The 18,466-nt window shown below is 40.2% G+C and overlaps 2 protein-coding genes across 2 annotated transcripts in view; one reads left to right on the forward strand and one right to left on the reverse strand.

Annotated features, from left to right (window-relative positions):
* Window positions 1–7,208, reverse strand: part of shroom4 (shroom family member 4) — a 68,480-nt gene extending 61,272 nt beyond the window's left edge. Inside the window, exon 1 of the mRNA XM_028038376.1 lies at window positions 6,930–7,208. Within this exon, the coding sequence (XP_027894177.1) occupies window positions 6,930–7,052 (123 nt within the window). The 5' untranslated portion in view covers window positions 7,053–7,208. The remainder of the gene's footprint in view (window positions 1–6,929) is intronic.
* Window positions 7,209–10,838: 3,630 nt separating this feature from the next.
* bmp15 (bone morphogenetic protein 15) lies at window positions 10,839–14,570 on the forward strand. The gene is made up of 2 exons (XM_028037371.1): window positions 10,839–11,422; window positions 12,985–14,570. Exons 1-2 carry the CDS (start codon window positions 11,083–11,085, stop codon window positions 13,962–13,964), a joined length of 1,320 nt encoding a protein of 439 aa, XP_027893172.1. The 5' UTR covers window positions 10,839–11,082; the 3' UTR covers window positions 13,965–14,570.
* Window positions 14,571–18,466: the final 3,896 nt, after the last annotated feature.

The following is an 18,466-nucleotide window of genomic DNA, read 5'->3' on the forward strand; positions in this document are numbered from 1 at the left end:
AATTGCTTACAAATGTGTTCAATCTCTAAATTAATCTAGACATGTGCGTCTATGCGCAAAGGTGGATAATTTGTCATAAAAGATGGCAAATGGTGATCTGTTAATCCATTTATGTGAAAAAGCTTAGAGGTCCAAACACCAATTGAAACAGATGGCTCGACATTTGACTACATTAATGCCTAGGCGCAGATGATGTAGGATCTTTGTCTGATTCTGTTGAAGAAGCTGAAAAATTAAGTTAAAAATGTCTCATAGCTGCTGAAAGTGGAAATCTGCTTCCTGCAACTTTATATGTCGGACACCTATAAGAGTCAACAACTCATATATGAAATATAAGCCTTTCTGCAGTTTCGTTAGCTAGGAATAAGGTAATATGTCTAAAGCTGGGTAGACAAAAGCAAGGCACAGTGCTCCTTTCAAAAAGCTAGTTTGAAAAAGCTCAGCTGGAGAAATCAGGCGCATAGAAGCAACAGCACAAACAGGTTTCCCATAAAAACATCTTTAAAACGGGTGTTGAAAATATTTCTCTAATCTGAAACCACTAGGCTGGAAAAAGTGCCCCGACACCAAAATATGCAAGCGAGACTCAAATCAAGCAACAAGTGCTTCTCATATTCCCTGACGTTCTGTCGTCCCACGGGAATGTCGCCTCGTTAGTTTTGGACCACAGCGCAGTTAGAAACAGAAATATGTCCCCTCCACCCCCACCCCAACACAAATCAGAAGGGAGCGCTCAATACATCATAAAACCACATATGAAAGTGAGTTGACAGCTTACAGGGGCTAAACACGATAATCAAAGGAGCTCATCATGCCCGCATTCTGAATGCAGACACAAATCTACATAAAAATGTCCCCGAAACACATGGGACTGACATCTTACATCGCTGTATGTCAGTAAACACACACAACACTCCCACTCGGGTATTTCCACAGATCAACATACTTTCATACGTGTATTTGTGTCGCATTAAACAGTGCGATCTACCCGCATGTGGGTTGTATTTTTCAATGTTTGTTGGGGAGAAACAGTTGTAGAAAAGAGGGATTCAAAGTAAATCTGTTTCAATATTATAAATTGAGTCACGGCATAAAATTATCAGGAAAAAAAAATATGCACCACTTTGTGAGAAAGGCTAACTGTTTTACTGGACAGTCATAACATCTATAGAAGAATACACTGAACCGAAGTGATTGTAATGATTTAAAACTATTTTTGCTGAACTAGATTTTTTTTTTTTATTTACGCTAATTATGTGTAAGTTGTTGGCAGGCCTTTGATTTGAAAACATCCATACATACACCGTTATAATTTGTTCACAGGCAAAGTCGACTTTTGAAAAAACTGACATACACTAGCGAATTACCAAATGGACAGTTAAAATGTAGCTTTTTGATTGTTTTAAAGCAAATATGTTTTACAAGGCGAAGTTTGAAATTTATGTTCTTGTGATCACATTTAGCAATCAAGACTTGGTTGGATCGGTTGGTTGGTTCTCCTTCACACTGCTCCGCGTCATACAATCCAAACCTTTGAAAAACCTGTTCCCCCACCTCACCTGTGGTGGTGCCGCACCAAGAACCACTCAACGAAACGACAAAATCCTCTAAAGAAGACATGAGCGTTCTTCCTTCTTTGTGAAACAAAAATGGAGCAGCTTCAGATTTTAGCAGTTGTAGGACTTCTCTTTGGTCGTTGGTAAAAGACCATGAGTCATTACTCCCACTAGCGCAAGACTGACATGTTTGTTTTGGTTACCCAGAAAGTCAATTTCCTGCTTTTGAAGCGGTCTCTGGTCCCCTTGGCCTTTACATATGCATTCAAACCGCACCAGAGTTCACTTCAACTGAACAGAGATCTAGGTTGGTAAACCTCGTTCTGCTCAATTCAGAGCACCAAGGAAAATAAACGGACCTCTTAGATTGGCTGTTTTGCAAATTCCAGCCAATAGCACATCAAGTAACACTGCGTCAAGATATTCCAACTAAATTTGGTGACCTGACGTCCGGACGTAGCCTAAGTTGTTCTTTACTGATTTCTTTTCTCAAGAGTACTGTCTCCATTTGTCTTTGACTGAAGTGAGCCCAGCCTTGGCCATCATTGTAGAGCATTTTGAAGTGAGGTATTGTGAGTGATACTTATGCCAAGCAGGGAAGAAGAGGCTTATACATCTAGTTTTAAACTTACAAAAAGCAGCCCTGAACAAGAATCAAACATGGAGAACCAACCAATATTTAGCTTTATACTTTTAATATCGGAGCAAGACCCAGAGAAACTCCTGTTAGTTTACTTAGCCACCCAAAACAGGAATCAAACATGGAGAAACAACATTTAGCTTCATACTGTACTGTACAAATCTAGAAGTCAACCCAGAACAACTGGAACCAACAATTAGTTTTATACCTCTCTGATCCACAACAAACTTAAGATTAAGAGAAACCCCTATTGGTTTATAAATCATTGACTACTTATTCTTATTCCTCTTACACATGGGGAACCAATAGTTTAGTTTTGTACCTCTTTGTCTCTTTTCATTTTGTTTTGTTTGTATTTCCTTCTAAATCATGTAAAGCACTTTGAACTGCCTTGTTACTAAAAATGTGCTACACAAATAAAATTACCATACCTTATATTCTACTTACATTCAGCAGCATAGTGACCTGAGCTAATCAGCGGCAAGACCCAGCAGATTTCCACTGGAATAACATTGCAGCTGTTGAATGTTGCATTCAGTGCTGATTCCAAACCAATAAGATGAAGAAACGAGCCAGTGACAAATCAGAAATGCTCGAATTCTTTTTAAATGAATCAACGTGACAGTTACAGCTGCTTAATATCACCAGAAAGGGGAAAAAGATATCCTATAAAAAGCTGCTTACTTGTTTTAGCTGCTCAAAATTCTTGATTTTACTCTCTCTTCCACTTGCCCGTGATCTTCAAAGCAAACTCAGGCCACTACATGCCACCTAAATCCTAGCCACTAACAGACTGACCGGCTCACTAAATGGCTGAGAGAGCAGCACAGCGACTGACTGACTGAGTAACTTATTGAGCAGACAAAACCCCAGACTCACCATGTCATCGTACGTCTAATCGGCTGCCGTATGGAGTGAAGTTTTCCAGCCTGAGTCGTGTGCGTATGCAAATACGCTTAGACTCACACACACAGACATGCACGCACACACACAATCTACTGCAGTAATTAGTTATGCTCCCAGAGGAATGTTGACCAAATGGCTTGTATCCCTCTGCTGTCTCGAGCTGCAGGAGTTGCCCCTCCCCCGTCCTGCAGGGCCATGCACGCCCGCGCCGAGTCTTCAGGACATCCTGAGAGGGCAACTGGCACTCTCACACATGAGCACCAACCTTAAAAAAAGGGGGGGAAAGTGGGGCATACCCGCTCCAGTAAAGACGTGCTCTTACGAGACAGTTGTAGAGACATAGACCATTATTTTCTTTTTTTTCCCCATCTCGATAAGAGTATAACTTGCAGATTTTTATCCTGACTGACCTTTTTTTATCCATTAGCTGGCAAAGAAATGGAGGCTCTGGCCTGCTGTATCACATTAAGACAGGAAATGGTTCAGGATGGATCAGTAACCTAAACATGGATATTCTCATGAGAACCGAGAACCAAACCACGTTTAGGTATTGAAAAGTGCTAATGTGAAGAAAAGCCAAACGGAAAAAAATCTGTCCATGAAATCTTTCATGCAGCAGAAGCTCCAGAGCAAAGCCATGAAGGATAAATACAGCATGCCAAACTGTAAACGAATAATCCCGAAAACCTCCTGAAGACGGCTCGCGTCGTTTGTAATGTCCTCGCCGAGGTCTGAATAGATGCTTTTGTCTTCTACTGTTCCTGTGACTGATGCATGTCACTGCCTCCAAAACAAGTTTGTTTTGCAACATTTGCAGAAAGACTAGCTTCGAATTTTTTTGACAATGTCGACGAATTACACAGAAACGTCAACACGGCAGGAAACACACAGTTTCTGTTGGAAAATTCTTCAGCATTTCTGGGTCGATTACCTTGATTTAGCATTTTTCCTGCAGAAGGAGCAGCCTGTTTACCACCATCGAGAGCAGACTACATATATACCGTTATAAAGCAACTTTCTACATTTGAGAGAGTTAACAAAAGTTACATTGTAAAAAGTGAAAGATGTGAATAGAAAAATTCAAACTGCACAAAAAAAATGCTGTGGGGGGTAAAGTTTGTCAGAGTTGGTATGGACGAAGGCATAATTTTAGCTTCACTAGATTCAAATTCACTAAAGGAACTCTATGTTAGTTCATTCAAGATAACAAAATGTTTATTTAAATTTTTTTTTAGAAAAAGAATTACTGTTTATAAACATCATTAATGTATTTCTAATATTGTGTTAAAAGGGCCTAAGTGGTTAAATGAAAAATCTGCAGAATGTGCAGATTTGTTTGAACGAACTAATCGCCAGAATAATTGACTGATTGTCAGAATAATCAATTAATCGTCAGAATAATCAATAGAATGATCAATAACTAAAGTAATTGCTAGTTGCAGACCTAGGTGACTGAGAAATTAAAGCTGAAAAAGAGTGGTGGAGGCGCAGTGAGGAAGAGAGGAAACTCAGGAAAGTGTGGGTGAATAATAATCGACATCCTCATGGCAATATTCAGCAGGAGTGTCACAATTGCAAGCCTTCAGATTGCAGATTGCAGTCTTGAACCTGGAGTAGACTTGAACTGAAGCAAAAGTTTCTGCAACGTATGAACTCGGGAGGCCTGAACTAGGGGTGCACCGATTGCAGTTTTCTGGCCGATCGCCGATTACCGATCTTTTAAAAAGTTTCACATGCCAATTCCGATTTTGGCCGATACCAATATTTTCTAAAATGTTGCTCAATATAGCAAGAAACCTGTTGAGTTGGCAACAGGAGAGTAAAAGCGGACAGTGGTTGACTCTTAGACCTTTGCCAAGCTAGATAAGATCAGTGGATAAGATTAGCTTCACATGTAAAAATCGCCCGATCACTGATCTCCCAAAATGAAGGAAATCGGCACCGATAAATTGGTGTAGCCCGAGCCTGAACACAAATACGCAGCTGACTTTTCAGATATTTTTGTGAAAAAGGTACATGATGACTATACATACTGTTGTACTGATTGATCCATTATGTTCAAGTCAGAATCATCTCTTTCCAGCATTGAAAAACAGATTTTATCCTCCTGTGTACATTGATTCCTACTTCACACATACTTGTCCCATTCAGAAATGATGACATTCAGCAGTAGTGCGTGACTGAGACAGTGTGACTGATGTCCTCAACACACACACACACCTCTGCTGGAGCTTGTCTGTTGTTCTCTCTATCCATTAAACACCTGAAACCCTTCTCTGAATCGTATTTGCTCATTGTCAAGCACTCAATTGCATTCTGAGTGGAACAGGCCAATGAACCAATGGACACTAAACAGCCATGCAGCATAGTCTGATTTGTATCTTCCCCCCCACCAAACCCTCCAGTCACATTTTCCCAGGGGCCGTGTTACTGTGTGCGACTCGTTGTGCTCGCGCGGGCGTTTCCAGAAGACTGAGCCAGGCTTTCCATTCCCCGCTGTGGTGAATTCTAAAACGTACACCGGCCAACGTTTACACCACCACAACAGCTGCTGCCACCGCCGCTGCTGCAGGTCCTCCATAAAGTGTGCGGGATGCAGCAGAGGTAAAAGGCAGCCCAGGCCACCCCCAGCAGAACACACACTGCAATAATTACTTGCAGCAATTCAAAGACACGTTTCTTGTTTGCAGTGGCTCAACGCCCGCGGAGACTGAACCACCTCAAGAGGCAAGGAGGATACTTCGGTCGTCCTCTATTTTTAGAACAAGATGGACTCAAGTCCTGAAACTTCCCCCGTACAGCTTCGGAACACGACACCATTTGTCATGCCGCATGGCTGCAGAGTAAAGAACAGTGTATGCACCCACTCACTAAAGTAATCCAAGAGCCATGTAAAAGCAAAGATATTTTAAGAATGCCCCCATCAGATAACCAGCATCTTTCATTTCTAGGATTCCCACATCCTACAGACTCCCTCTAACCCCATTCCACCAAACCCCCCCCCCTCACATCATTCTTGCCCCAGGCCATGTCTTCTGTGAAGTGGTTCTGGCCGTCTGTCAACACTTTGGGGGTTTTGCCTGGAACTGAAAGGAGAATAATGGACAGGAACAACGTCCCCTTTCGTCTGGGGACTTCCGTGGAAACTCTTGGAGGAGGGAGTCCTTTTAAGAATTACCACAATTCAATCAATAAATAAACCAACATATAAATGCTGAAAGGTGTACAACAAATACATATGCATTCTTTTTTACAAAAGCATAAAAATGTACTTTTTTTCCTGTGCACTGTACACATATCATGTACTTATCCATCAAAGTTAGTGGCAAAAATAGTCAATTAGTTTGATCAATTAAAATGTTAGCATCTGTTTGACCTGTCACAGTGACCTTTTCAGTTATTTCATGGTGCATTGGAGCGCAAGAATCAAAATGAAGAAATAAAATACTTCAAATTCTGATATTTAACTTCAAAATGTTATTGAACAAATTTCAGATTTATGACCTGCACAAAATGTATTCAATGATATGTCTCTTTAAATATTTTAAATATGTGTAAAACATATAATAAAACGTGTTATTGCTCTGTCAGTTAAACCGGTTCACAAGTGCAGTCAGTCATTTTTCCAACCTGTCTGCTAATACTTAAATTCAACAGAACCAACAGTAACAAAAGTGCTTGGATGAAAGTCATAACATTCATGCATTGTTGCAGCGGTATCCCTATTTTAAAATGTCATTACAATGAGACGCGGAGGTAATGTTAGCAAACTGAAGTTGTGTGTGAGGGACGATTTTTCAAAAAGAACATTTGTGTCGTTAGCTTACTTTGGTGATGATGAGCGGCTCGCCGTGCTCCAGTCCTCCTTTCAGTGTAAACCCCCAAGGCGCGCCTCCCTTCAGCTGGACCTGGATGTGGTGGAAGGAGACGAGCTGCTCCACGGTCTCCATGCCGCTCCGTACCGAAGCTTCTCTGCGCCGGCGGTTAGCAGCCCAGCGGCGCCGGTAGCGGTCCCTCTGGCCTCTCCATCACCGCTCTGGCATCAACAACGAGTGGATGGTGGGAAAACGGAGTGAGTGAGCTCGAATAGGGGGAGGGCAAAAACTTTTTTTCGGCCTGTATAAAGTTATTGGCAATGTTGTTAGCTATATCCGGTCAGTCTGTTCGCAAAAAAAAAAAAAAAAGGCACTTTAGCATAATTTCGTCACAATTGGGTATAGAACTAGAGCATACTTTAAAAATATTTTGGGTCAAATATTTGGCCGAAGGAGTTTATTTCTTCTAAAAAAAAAAATAGAGCAAAACAACTGTTTTATTTTTGAGACTGAGACGAACATTTCCGGTCTCATTTCTGCACCGGCGACCCAGCCGAAAACTCGGGGAAAACTTTTACCCCAGCACCTTTCCCAAGCGAGGAAAGTGGCTCCTCCCACAACTGCAAACGCGCGCTGTGATTGAAAGAATGGACGACCAATGGCAGAGCTCCATCAGAGAAGACTATCCAATAGAACAACTGATAGGAAATCAAGCGGAAAATTTAAAGAATATGGAAAAAACCAAGGAAATCTGTGCATTTTTACACTTAGGTATTATCTATTCTTGTTTATCTCAGATATGTAAAAAAAAAATTATTCATACATTTGTATAAACAACAGAAAGTTTTATTTCTTAGATATTTTTGTTACAATAATATGTTTTCTACTACATTATCAGTGGGAAAATATTTCTGCTCTTTTAAAGTTACTGGACGTTGGATTTAGATTGGAAAATACCTGAATTTTTTCCCGTAAATCAATAAGCAAGAAGACCAAAGCTGTCTGCTTATTATTAGCTGTCTGATGTCTTTACAGTAATCTGGTTTTCAGGTTTAAACAACGTAACAGCATTTCAGTTCATTACATTATAAATCAGTCTAATTATGATCCAATATATTCCAATTCCAAAGATTCCCAAATAAATAGGCCAATTTATTTTAAAAAGGGGTTCCCTCCAAAAACAGGCAAAGATTTAAAAAAAAAAAGACAAAGATGAAATGTTTGTACTGTGTAGACGTATGCAAAATTTCAAAGCAGTCACATCATACTTTTCAGAATTCTCTTTCTTAAAGAGGTAAAACTTTAACTCTAAAGCACTACAGTAAGCCCTAGAGTCATCCAAGTCCCCGTTGCAGAATGCAGAAGTATTTGTTGACCAGTAATACCTCTCACGAGGATGGAAACGTCTCAGAAAAAATCTAAACTATCTAATTAAAATGGGTTTGTTTTTTCAGTTTGGGGATGTTTCTTTGTTCCAATGACAACTGACTAACTAATGAGTGAGAAGCTTCAGCTGGTGAATGCCAGTATGTATTTATTTTTTCCCCGGCTCAGGCAGCGCCGTTTCGGGCACATCGACCGCTGATGCCCTCAGTCGTTGTAAATCCGTTCCTCCTTGTGTATACCCGTCTTTACCACTTGCTGCCTAAAGTTTTCCCACAGTCACTCTGCAGACTGGTCACTGGAGATAATCACTGTTGTGGAATGTCACCGCTCTAAAGCGCCGTTTGACTCAACGTGTGTGTATGTGCGGTGGGGTAAGGAGGGGGCTACTATCTTTTGCTATTTTAAGGCAAACAAGAAGTAAAGACGACATCAAACAGAATCAAATAGGAAGGGAGGAATGTTTGAACAAGTCCAGACATCTCACCTTTCAATCCAGACTGCGGGGAGTTTGTTGTTGGTTACATTCTTTGATTATTATTCTGTTGTTGTTTGGTTTTGTTATCAGAAACTAAACAGTACATTAGGAACATTGGAAGTGGCTTTTTTTTTTTTTGAGACATCTAATCGTATCGCATACATACAAACAACTAGAATGCCATAAAGCTGTAGGATTACCATGAATATGAATCGCAAATAACATTCAAAAGATTGATTCAAAAGAAAAGGTTCATCCTCTTTTGGACATAATTCTACAAAACACAGATTTAATCCATAGATGTAACCCTCTCCAATTTCAGTTACATCTTCAGAATATTGTGCAGTCTACCGACTCCAGGTTGGCACCTTAGAAGTCTACTCTTTATCAAATAATAAGCCATTTTTGCCCTCAATCCAACTAAATAAATCTTCTTTTACAGCTGCTAAAATCAAATTATTTTTCTTTAAAATAAGGCAACTTTGAATTTTTTGACACAAATTTACTCTAGAACATTTGTTGTAATTTAAAAAAAAAAACAACACAATTTTATTTATATTTTTATATTTTAAGACAAAAAAAAAAGCAAAAATTTTACACAAAGATGATGAACAGATCTTTTTATGTGATGTTGATTATTGTGGGGGAAGGAAACTGATGACAGGAAAAACAGATATTAAAATATTACAAGTACTCTTAGCTGCGCAAATTTGTTTTTCTTTATTTCTTTTAAAACTGCATTTGCTGTTATATCTACATGTTTAACCATGAGTTTGTTCTTCAGTTTTAGCCAAGAGTCATTGTGAAAGCTCCAACTAGCCACAGGTTGCAGATCCATGCACTGCATGGATGGCGACAATAATGAAGATTATTCTGCCCCCTAGTGGTCTTAAAGTTATGAAAGTACAGAGGATGCTGAGACTAGATCTACTCTTTAACTCACCAGACACGGAGTAGCTGGTGACACGGAGAGCTTGTTTACTTAAAACAGCAATGTCTCCATTTATTATGCCTGAAGCATAAGAGGCCTACCTCAGAAACATCTACATTTTCATATGCCTGCTGTATTATTTCCTAAATATAATAGCAGAAAACATTAAGGGTTTCAGAATCAATACACTTTGTAACATAGATTTAATAGCTTTGATAAAAGTTTTGATACTTTATGCCTCCTCTTAAAAAGAGACATAGTTTGATGTCTTTTTCTATACCAAAAGGAGTGGACTCTGTTGCTGTCTAAATATGAAGTTGTACGATACAACTGATTCATGTAATGGCCCAAAACAAGTGAACAGCAGAAACCCAAGAGACCAACAGCCTTGGCAAAATCCAGACCTAATCTGACTGAAATGAAGCTGCTTAGAAACAAATATAAACTGGAGCAACACTGAAAATATAGGTGTGATGGCAAACTTATTCTACACTGACACTAAGGTCATACAGGAAGTGATCATGTCAAGTTATCATGTTATTCAGTGAGATAAAATTGTAATTTATTTTTTTTACACACCCTGCTTTAGCTTACACACAGTGTGATAAGTTGTATATTTTTGTTAGTTTCCTGGTTCTAGACAGGAACTGTTATTGTGTCCTACAGCAAACACCAAATGCAGTATTTTAAAGACAAAGCATAATCCTCTATTGAGTATGAGTATAACAAGAAAATCTCTGTAAGCAGAAAAACATAACTATCAAAGAAGTAAGCAGGATGTCTCATAGTGGTCACATGTTAATTGTTTGTTTTTGTTTGATTCTGGACTTAGCTGGTTCGAACTATGCAACAGTTCAAATATCCAAATTGGTCCCAGATGTGTTCAGTTTGAACTGATTTGTATTAAATCATTTGAGAACCAGACAAGATCTACGGAGGGTTCCAAACTGGTGTTGCTGCTATGGTCAGACGTGTGTCAACCCATCTAGTTTTTATGCAAAAAAAAAAAAAAGCTCATTGTGCCTTTCGTAGGGTAAAAAAAAAAAAATCAACATAGTTGGGTTTTTCTGTGTCTCCTTCCAGTCCACAAATGTTTTCCCAAAAGTGCCTCAAAATGTGGGAGTTTTACCATATTTTACGCACCTTTACGCAACACTCACGTGGCTTCCCTGCGTTCTCGTTGGCTGATCGCTCCCCTCCGAGTGGTTAATTGGGATCGCCCGTCAATTGGAGCAGGAAGTGAAGTGAAAACGTCCAACATGGCCAGCCGTCAGGTGCGCCTGTAAGTCACGCCCTCGGCCGTGCGGAGGATGGTTGCCGACTATAGCCTCGTTGGTGGAGCTCGCTAGCACCAGAGGTTGTATCCACGAACAATGAAGGCGACCCGCGCAAAGCACGGCTTTCTGCGTGTCTGCGTCCTGACCTGTTTCATCTACCTGCTGTGTTCCACCTGTACCGGAGTCCTCACCGGGCGAAAGATGGCCTCCCGCCAGCCCGCGCTGAAGCGCAGCCGGCAGAGTCACCGAGGCGCGCACCACCGGCCGCTGACGGACGAGCAGAAGGCCGATCAGAACCTGCAGTTCATGCTCAATTTGTACAGGAGCGCAGCCGAACCAGACGGCAGACCCAAGCAGCACCGGAAGTTCGGCTCCAACACGGTGCGCCTTGTCAGACCCGCGGCGTCCTCGGTCCACTACCTGCCCGCTTCAGGAGGTGAAGGAACAAATATTTTTGTCCATTTAAATTTTTTTTTAGCAAAGCTCTACTATTCATGGTTGGATTGGAAAAATCTTGAGCCTAAAATAATTCAAGTTTAATATCTGGGTACAAAGTCTATCATAAGTTTTCGAGCCAATTTTCTTTTTCAATTTATTGTGAGGAAAATATATCCTGACTGTCACCTCATAAAAGTAACCCCATCCCCCACCACTACCACCAAAAAATGGCCACAACTTTGAAGCAGCAGAGCCAAGAGGGTTACAATGCATCTAAACCAACTGTTGAAGGCTTGAAAGAGTAGTAGTTCAGTTTATCAACCCAAAAACTAGGAAAAATGTCCTACTTCAATTTATTATGAATGGGGAAAAATTGAAGGATATTATGGTTATGAATTCAATTTGTACACAAAAGTGAACTTTTAAGGTTTTGAAGCTGGACTATCAACAGAACAGTCAAAGCAGTTGGAATTTCATGCAAAGGAGGTTTCTTCCCAACCCTAACCAAATCCAGCATGGCCGTGTTACAACGTAGCACAATTTAAAAAAAAATTGCACTTTTGAGAATTTGCTTCAAACTAAATATTTGATATTGACAGTTCTGTCTAACTTAATGCAGTGAACATATTCCTACAGTGTTTGAGAATAAAGAGAATTGTATTTGGCCTATTTACCAATGGCAGTTAGCTTAGCTCCTGACCATATCAACTAACTCGCACTACTGGTTTTTGCATTTGGATTGATTGTATTGGTTGCTGTTTCCATCTTAATCCTCAAAGTCTATTTGAAGGCAGCTTGTATCACCAGTGGTCTCACCATTGACTGCCAATTCCACCTATGGTTGTACTGAAAGAAGTTTACTGACTCTTTCAAAGTAACTCTGTCTTTATGTTTATTGGTCAGTAGAATGAGATCCAAAAACCCATCAAAAAAATTACAAGGCAAATCCAGAATAGATTTAATCAAGCTCAGTAATGACTTGATCTGAACATTGGTTAAATCCTTTGTGAAAATGCATATCTCATTAGTCCTTTTCCTGCTAATCCTGACTCGTCCTTATTGGTGTTCAAGTGATGATGGGTACTAAAATCTGTTTTAAGTCTTGTTTTAAATTTCATCTTGAGATTTTGGCTACAGATGAAAATGCAATTATCAATCAGTTGAAGGAGGATGAATCCTGTCTTGGTTGATCAGTCACCCCTTCGGTCCTCTTCTTTGAGTCCTCTTCTTCAGCCCTATAGGTTTTATAAACATAAAAACGATTTCCTTTGCACCTTTTTATCCACTTTGCACTGCTTGCTATTTTGCATTCATACAAATAAGCAGCAAAAATCAAGAGAGTCTTTGAAAGCCCTTTAGGAAGTGTGAAAAACTGTGGATCAAGATTGCTCTAACAGGCAAGGATCGGCATACATTTTCTTTCCTTTTTCTAGAACACTGATTGCTGAATCTAGATCAAAGGCCCAAATAAGAGAATCGATCCTGAAGTTCTAATTTGAGGCTGATTTTGTTCTTGTATAAAGAAAAGAAAATTAACATTTTTTTCTCAATTTCTCTCAGATCTCACCTATACCTTCACTGTACAATACAAAGTGGACACTCTACCCTCAGAGCAGCTTGTCAGAGCTTCATTTGTCCACCTGCGCACCTCCTCCATACCCTCTGGCACCACCCAAGCTGTAGAGCCACCCCTCTGCAGGGCTCAGATCACCTCACTAGGCACCAGCAGCCTGGTCACCCTGGAGCCCCACCAGCGTTGGACGGAGACGGACATCACGGCACATGTCAGTGCCCACATCTTGCAAGAAAAGGATCAGGGTGAGCAAGGACACCTCACCCTCATCGCCCAGTATTGGTGCACAAAACCTGCTGACGGGGACGCCGGTCCCTCGTCATGGTGGACTCCTCTTTGGGGTAGAAGGCGCTGGAGCGGTGAGCCTCAGCTGGAAGTCCCCTCTCTTCTTCTGTATTTGGAGGAAGAGAGGAAGGTAAAGGAGTGGATGGGGGACTTACTCGGGGCTGAGGGGGAAAACCTAATGAGGCGAGTCGGGTGGTGGGAGCAGCCTACGATTCGCCGCCGGCGTAGCTCCAAAGAGGAGTCCTCCAAAGATTCTTCTCTGGATGAGCTAAAAGATGCTCTCGCCTCCTCCTTGTCTTCATCCACCTCCTCTCCAGCATCCATCTTTTCCGACATCCCGAACTACAAACGCAAAACTGAAGTCCCAAAGAACCGCTGTAAGCTCCACTCCTTCAACCTGGCGTTCAATGAACTCGGCTTGGGTCATTACTTCATTGCTCCCCGGGTCTACAACCCCAGATACTGCCAAGGGGACTGCCCAAGGGTGCTCCACTATGGCTACCACTCGCCCAACCACGCCATCATCCAGACACTCATCAAAGAGCTGGGAGTCGGGGACGTCCCTCCACCATCTTGTGTTCCCTACAAGTACATGCCCATGAGCGTATTGGTTGTCTACAAGAAGAAGGTGGACTACAGGGAACTGGAGGACATGGTGGCCGAGTCTTGTACATGTCGTTAAGGACTCGAGGCAGTGCCCAATGACTCAGTTGCTCAGCACTAAGGTACTGACCCAGGAAAAGTTGAACAGGGCTTAGTGTGATTAGTTCAAGACTGAAAGCGGGAAGTTTCCAATTACTGTTAAAAGCACTTTAAAGGCAGTTTCTGTGTGTGTGTTTACTTCCTTTTTTGTCCGGTGTCATTTTAAATCTGATCTGTGCTTCACAACAGGGCTCAAGTGGACCGAAAAATATTTTTGTATAAAAAGAAAGCTCTGGATGACGTGGCACCACTGAAGGCCAGGTTCCTCTGTTATATTATATTACCAAAGATAAAGTGGGGTGGGGGGTATTTTAATGGACAAGGCCTCAGCCATGTTGGATGTACTACTCAGGGGGTTGCAGGGTTACATTGTTGTCGACAAACTGAACTTTTTGCTGTTTTGGATGTATTAATGAAAAGAATCTCCTGAAGAAAACTTTGTGCTGCCACTGGGGTGTCCCAGAGGACACCAACTGAATATGACAAGGAGGTATGACGGTGTTGGATGTTAAAAAGACGGGAGAAAAGAGTGCAATTTTTATTATAAGTGAAAATGATTAATAAAATAAAAAGCATATTTTCTAAAGCCTTATCTGTGTGTGTTGTCCAAAACCAAAAATGTTTCATTTGTATGATTTAAAAGCCCTTTCCTTCTTTAAAATGCATGTCATGATGTCCGTGCTAAGTCATCAACTTTGGGATGAACAATTTTATCCTAAAAGAATGACTCTCTAAGAAAATTAGAATTCTCTCAAATATTTCTCCTTTTTATTATTTAATATAAAGATAATTGGAGATGAGATGCTACAACTCAATTGACTTGCATTAAATGTTAAAAGTATAGAAATGATGGCTCTCACTTGTTTCAGGTGACCAATTTCACTTCTGATCATCATTGGAGACATTGGTAGGGTATATCTGCAATCAATTCTTTACAAGATGAATGGTTTATTCAATGCAAAAGTACTTTATTACTCCCAGAGGGAAATTTAAACATTTTAACTCATATTTTCTTCAGAGTTGTAGATGCTAACGGCTGTGGGCAGATGATTCCTGTAATGCTGTATTAGCATATTGGAGAAGCTTCTGACTGAAGACTGTTTTGTAACAATCATGAAGATGCTGCGTTGTCTGTAATTTTGATTTTTTTTTTATTAATGTTTCTTGTTTTTTTTTAAAGTACCCATCAGCTGCTTCCGGAGTCCCACAGGCCAAAAAGGCCCGACAGGGCCTTTTAAAGTAACTTTAATAACTTCTTGTAGAGCCTAGATGTGCAGTGCTAAATAAAACGTTAAATGTTTTGTTTTTCCAAAAAAGTTTCAAGCTGGAGAAGCTGAGGTAACGGGTTCAGTTTTACCAGACTAATTCAGGTTGTTGGTGAATTTTACAATTTTTTAAAATTGTATTTCAGGCAGTAATCTCAGTTGAGTCTAACAAGTTAAATTTAACTCAGCAGTCCAAAAGATGTGGCTGCTTAGAGAGTTTTTTTTTTCTTTCAAGACAAACATTACTTAAATATTTTTCTAATTTTTTGCTCCAATTATCTTTGAGTATGCAAATCTGTTAAAGCTGAAGCATTTAGGTGTGACCCCTTAATAATAAAAAAGCAGAAGTGAGAGAATTATATAAGGAGCACATGCTTTGGACGAACCTGGAGGTGGGGGGAGCAAGTCCACCCAAAGGCTGGGTGGCTCATTGTTTTTCAAGCCAATGGGGTAAAACATATTAAACTTTACCAAAAGATAGTACTCTCTCAAGATTATCTTAAAACCCAACCATGTATAAGAACTAAGTTTATTCTGAGAGGAAACCAAAATTCATCCCCAAAAATGAATTAATGCAGTACCACAGTAAACCCACCAGATGGTGCCATTCTGTCAGAAAACTGCACAGGAACAAGCACGCAGCATTTAGTTTCGAAGAAGGCAAATTAAATCAAAATTACGTACTTCAAATGACCCAGATATTCTCCAAAAAAGCCTAGCTTGCATCTTGCGTGTCTGTTTTGTACAAGCTGATCTCACTCTCCCGTCTTCCTGACCTCTGTATCAGGAAAATCCTTTTAGGAATGAGACGTAACATTCACATTAAGGGCAGAAAAGGTTAACTGGTTACAAATAGGCAAATACATCACATGTTTAGATCTAGAAAGGGAACATTCAGAAGATAACCCATTGACTCTGCAATCGACATAAAGGAGAAGAGAGTAAACATGAGAAAGAATGCTTCTTGTGGTTATGTTGGTCATACAAGATAGGAAGAAAGATGAATCATCTCAAATTACAGTCGCTGATTTATTTGATAGGGATAAATTCAATATGCCTGGAACTGCCTGGACGCTGCAGCAAATTTTTCAACCTCGCTACTGTTTTTTCCCCACCACAAGATCATAAATGTAATCTTTTAACTATTTTTTTAACTTTTTTTTTTTTTTATATCAAATCATACCCACCACGAAAATTATTCATAGGTATATGATATTGGTTTATGCTGCAGAAAATGTGCAGGGTCGGTCTTTTAGCAGCCATTTGGCACTGAAACGTGAAGCTAAGTAGGGCACAAAAATGTCAGTCATCACTGTTTGCCAACCTCCATGCACTGACGGGTATCCACCTTAACGGCCACATCTACAGTTTGTAGTTTCACAAACACACATGGGGCCACTGTCACGAGTGGAATTAGACACGTAAAAACCATGGGCCTAGGTCATGGCCATCTGCAGCCTGATTTCATGTAACTATGTGAAACATGTTCAGTTCCTCCTCACCAACATTTCCACCAAGAAACTGTTAGCCTTTTTTCTAGGATTAGTCCTGATCTGTTCGGACGGGTGTATTGGTCAGAAACTACAGGGACACACACACACACGCCCACACACACACACACAAGTCTGGGTGTTCCTGTAAATGTTTCCCTAGAAGGTGCCAGCAAGGGAAGGAAACAGACAGTCTGAGTCAGAAAACCAGCGATTACAAAAAGAGCAGCCTAGTCTATTCTGGGTAGTTCATGGAGACAAGAAGTGTTTGTTCATCCAAATGTAAGAGGTGATGAAATGAGTCAACAACAAAGTCAAACAGCTTTGTGCTTACTCAGTGCTGTGTCACTTTTTAGACGCATTCTGAGAATAAGTGACAATGTTCCGTACAATATTTTTATTGTTTTATGCCTGTCAGACAAAGAAGTATTGATAGTAATCGCCAGTTTATCGTAGGTGGAGATGGAGTTGGATAATTGAAGTTCCTGAACAAAAGAATTTAACATTTGAGAGTGATCCAATCAAGCTGTTGCTTCCTTCATGGTGCCAAATGGAAATCTGCTTTCACACCTCAGTCTTTTGGCTGATGGGAAAATCTCAACACAAGCAACCATTGTATTTGGGTTGGTCTTTTGGATGTACTGGGTTTTTTCATCACTTCGTATTTGGAACATAAAAAAATGCTGCTAAAGGAAGTTACTAAGTTACTGTAATATTATAGGAAATTCATACAAAAATTAGACTACAATACAAAAAAGGAATTAATCACAACCAATTCTGACCCGGTCAAGCAAAATGTTCTAGATGGGTCCTGAGGCTTGTTCTTGAATCTCCTGAACTCAGCTCTGTTCTTGCATCATGCTATGTGAAGAGTCATCATGTGGATCCCATAAACCAATCAGAAGCAAAGTTGGGATAACATGGGATAAACTTCCAATTTGACAGCCAATGTAAAGTGTTTGTATTTTTCTAAGCTACACTCATTAGACTGAGGGAGAGCAAAAACTTAAACAAATCAACACTACTTTAAACATTTAAGGTTGCAAACATGCATTTCAATAATTAAAGACAAGTTTACATTCAAGGTTTGAAGCTTAAATGGTGTATGTAACTTTTTTAAACTGTTTTTTACATATTTGTTAAAACTGTCACTATTACGTTACAGTATGAGACGGGTAATTAAAAAAAGATTTAAGCTCTTTTGCGTCCTCTTTGGGGTCCTACTACTGTTTGCAGAAATACACGGCAGAAACAACCAATCAGAGCCAGGAGGAGGGCTTTAGTGCTGTCAATCACGCTCATGTACATGCTGTTCACAACTTCCCCCTTGCTCTCTATAAGGCCAGAGCAAGTTCACCACAATGGTAAGCACATACACGAGCATGATTGACAATGCTAAGACCCTCCTGCTGGCTCTGATTGGCTATTTCTGACAGTGTATTTCTTCAGGTGGCCATCAGACCACAGAGAGGAACCAGAGGAGCTTGATTTTATTACTTTTTATGTGGTCCTCTAGACTCCAAGTTACATCAATAAGTCCCTCCAGTTTTTCACAAATCTGCAAATATCACACAAAATCAACAAATCTCTACATTTTTCTGATTTGACTGCAAATTGTTTCTCAAAATTGGCCAAAAATATTGAGTTTAAGTGACTATTGCCTCAGCCTTACTTGATTTTAAAGTCTGTAATTGATATGAGTAATTAAAAAAAAACACATTCAACAT

Source organism: Xiphophorus couchianus, chromosome 14 (genome assembly GCF_001444195.1).
Source record: "Xiphophorus couchianus chromosome 14, X_couchianus-1.0, whole genome shotgun sequence".
In the NCBI taxonomy this organism is placed as follows: domain Eukaryota; kingdom Metazoa; phylum Chordata; class Actinopteri; order Cyprinodontiformes; family Poeciliidae; genus Xiphophorus; species Xiphophorus couchianus.

Excerpts from the sequence above, each read along its gene's own strand:
- bmp15 (XM_028037371.1), top strand. The coding sequence starts at position 11,083 with ATGAAGGCGACCCGCGCAAAGCACGGCTTTCTGCGTGTCTGCGTCCTG. Across the intron at positions 11,423-12,984 it reads CTACCTGCCCGCTTCAGGAG|ATCTCACCTATACCTTCACT; the intron begins GTGAAGGAACAA and ends AATTTCTCTCAG.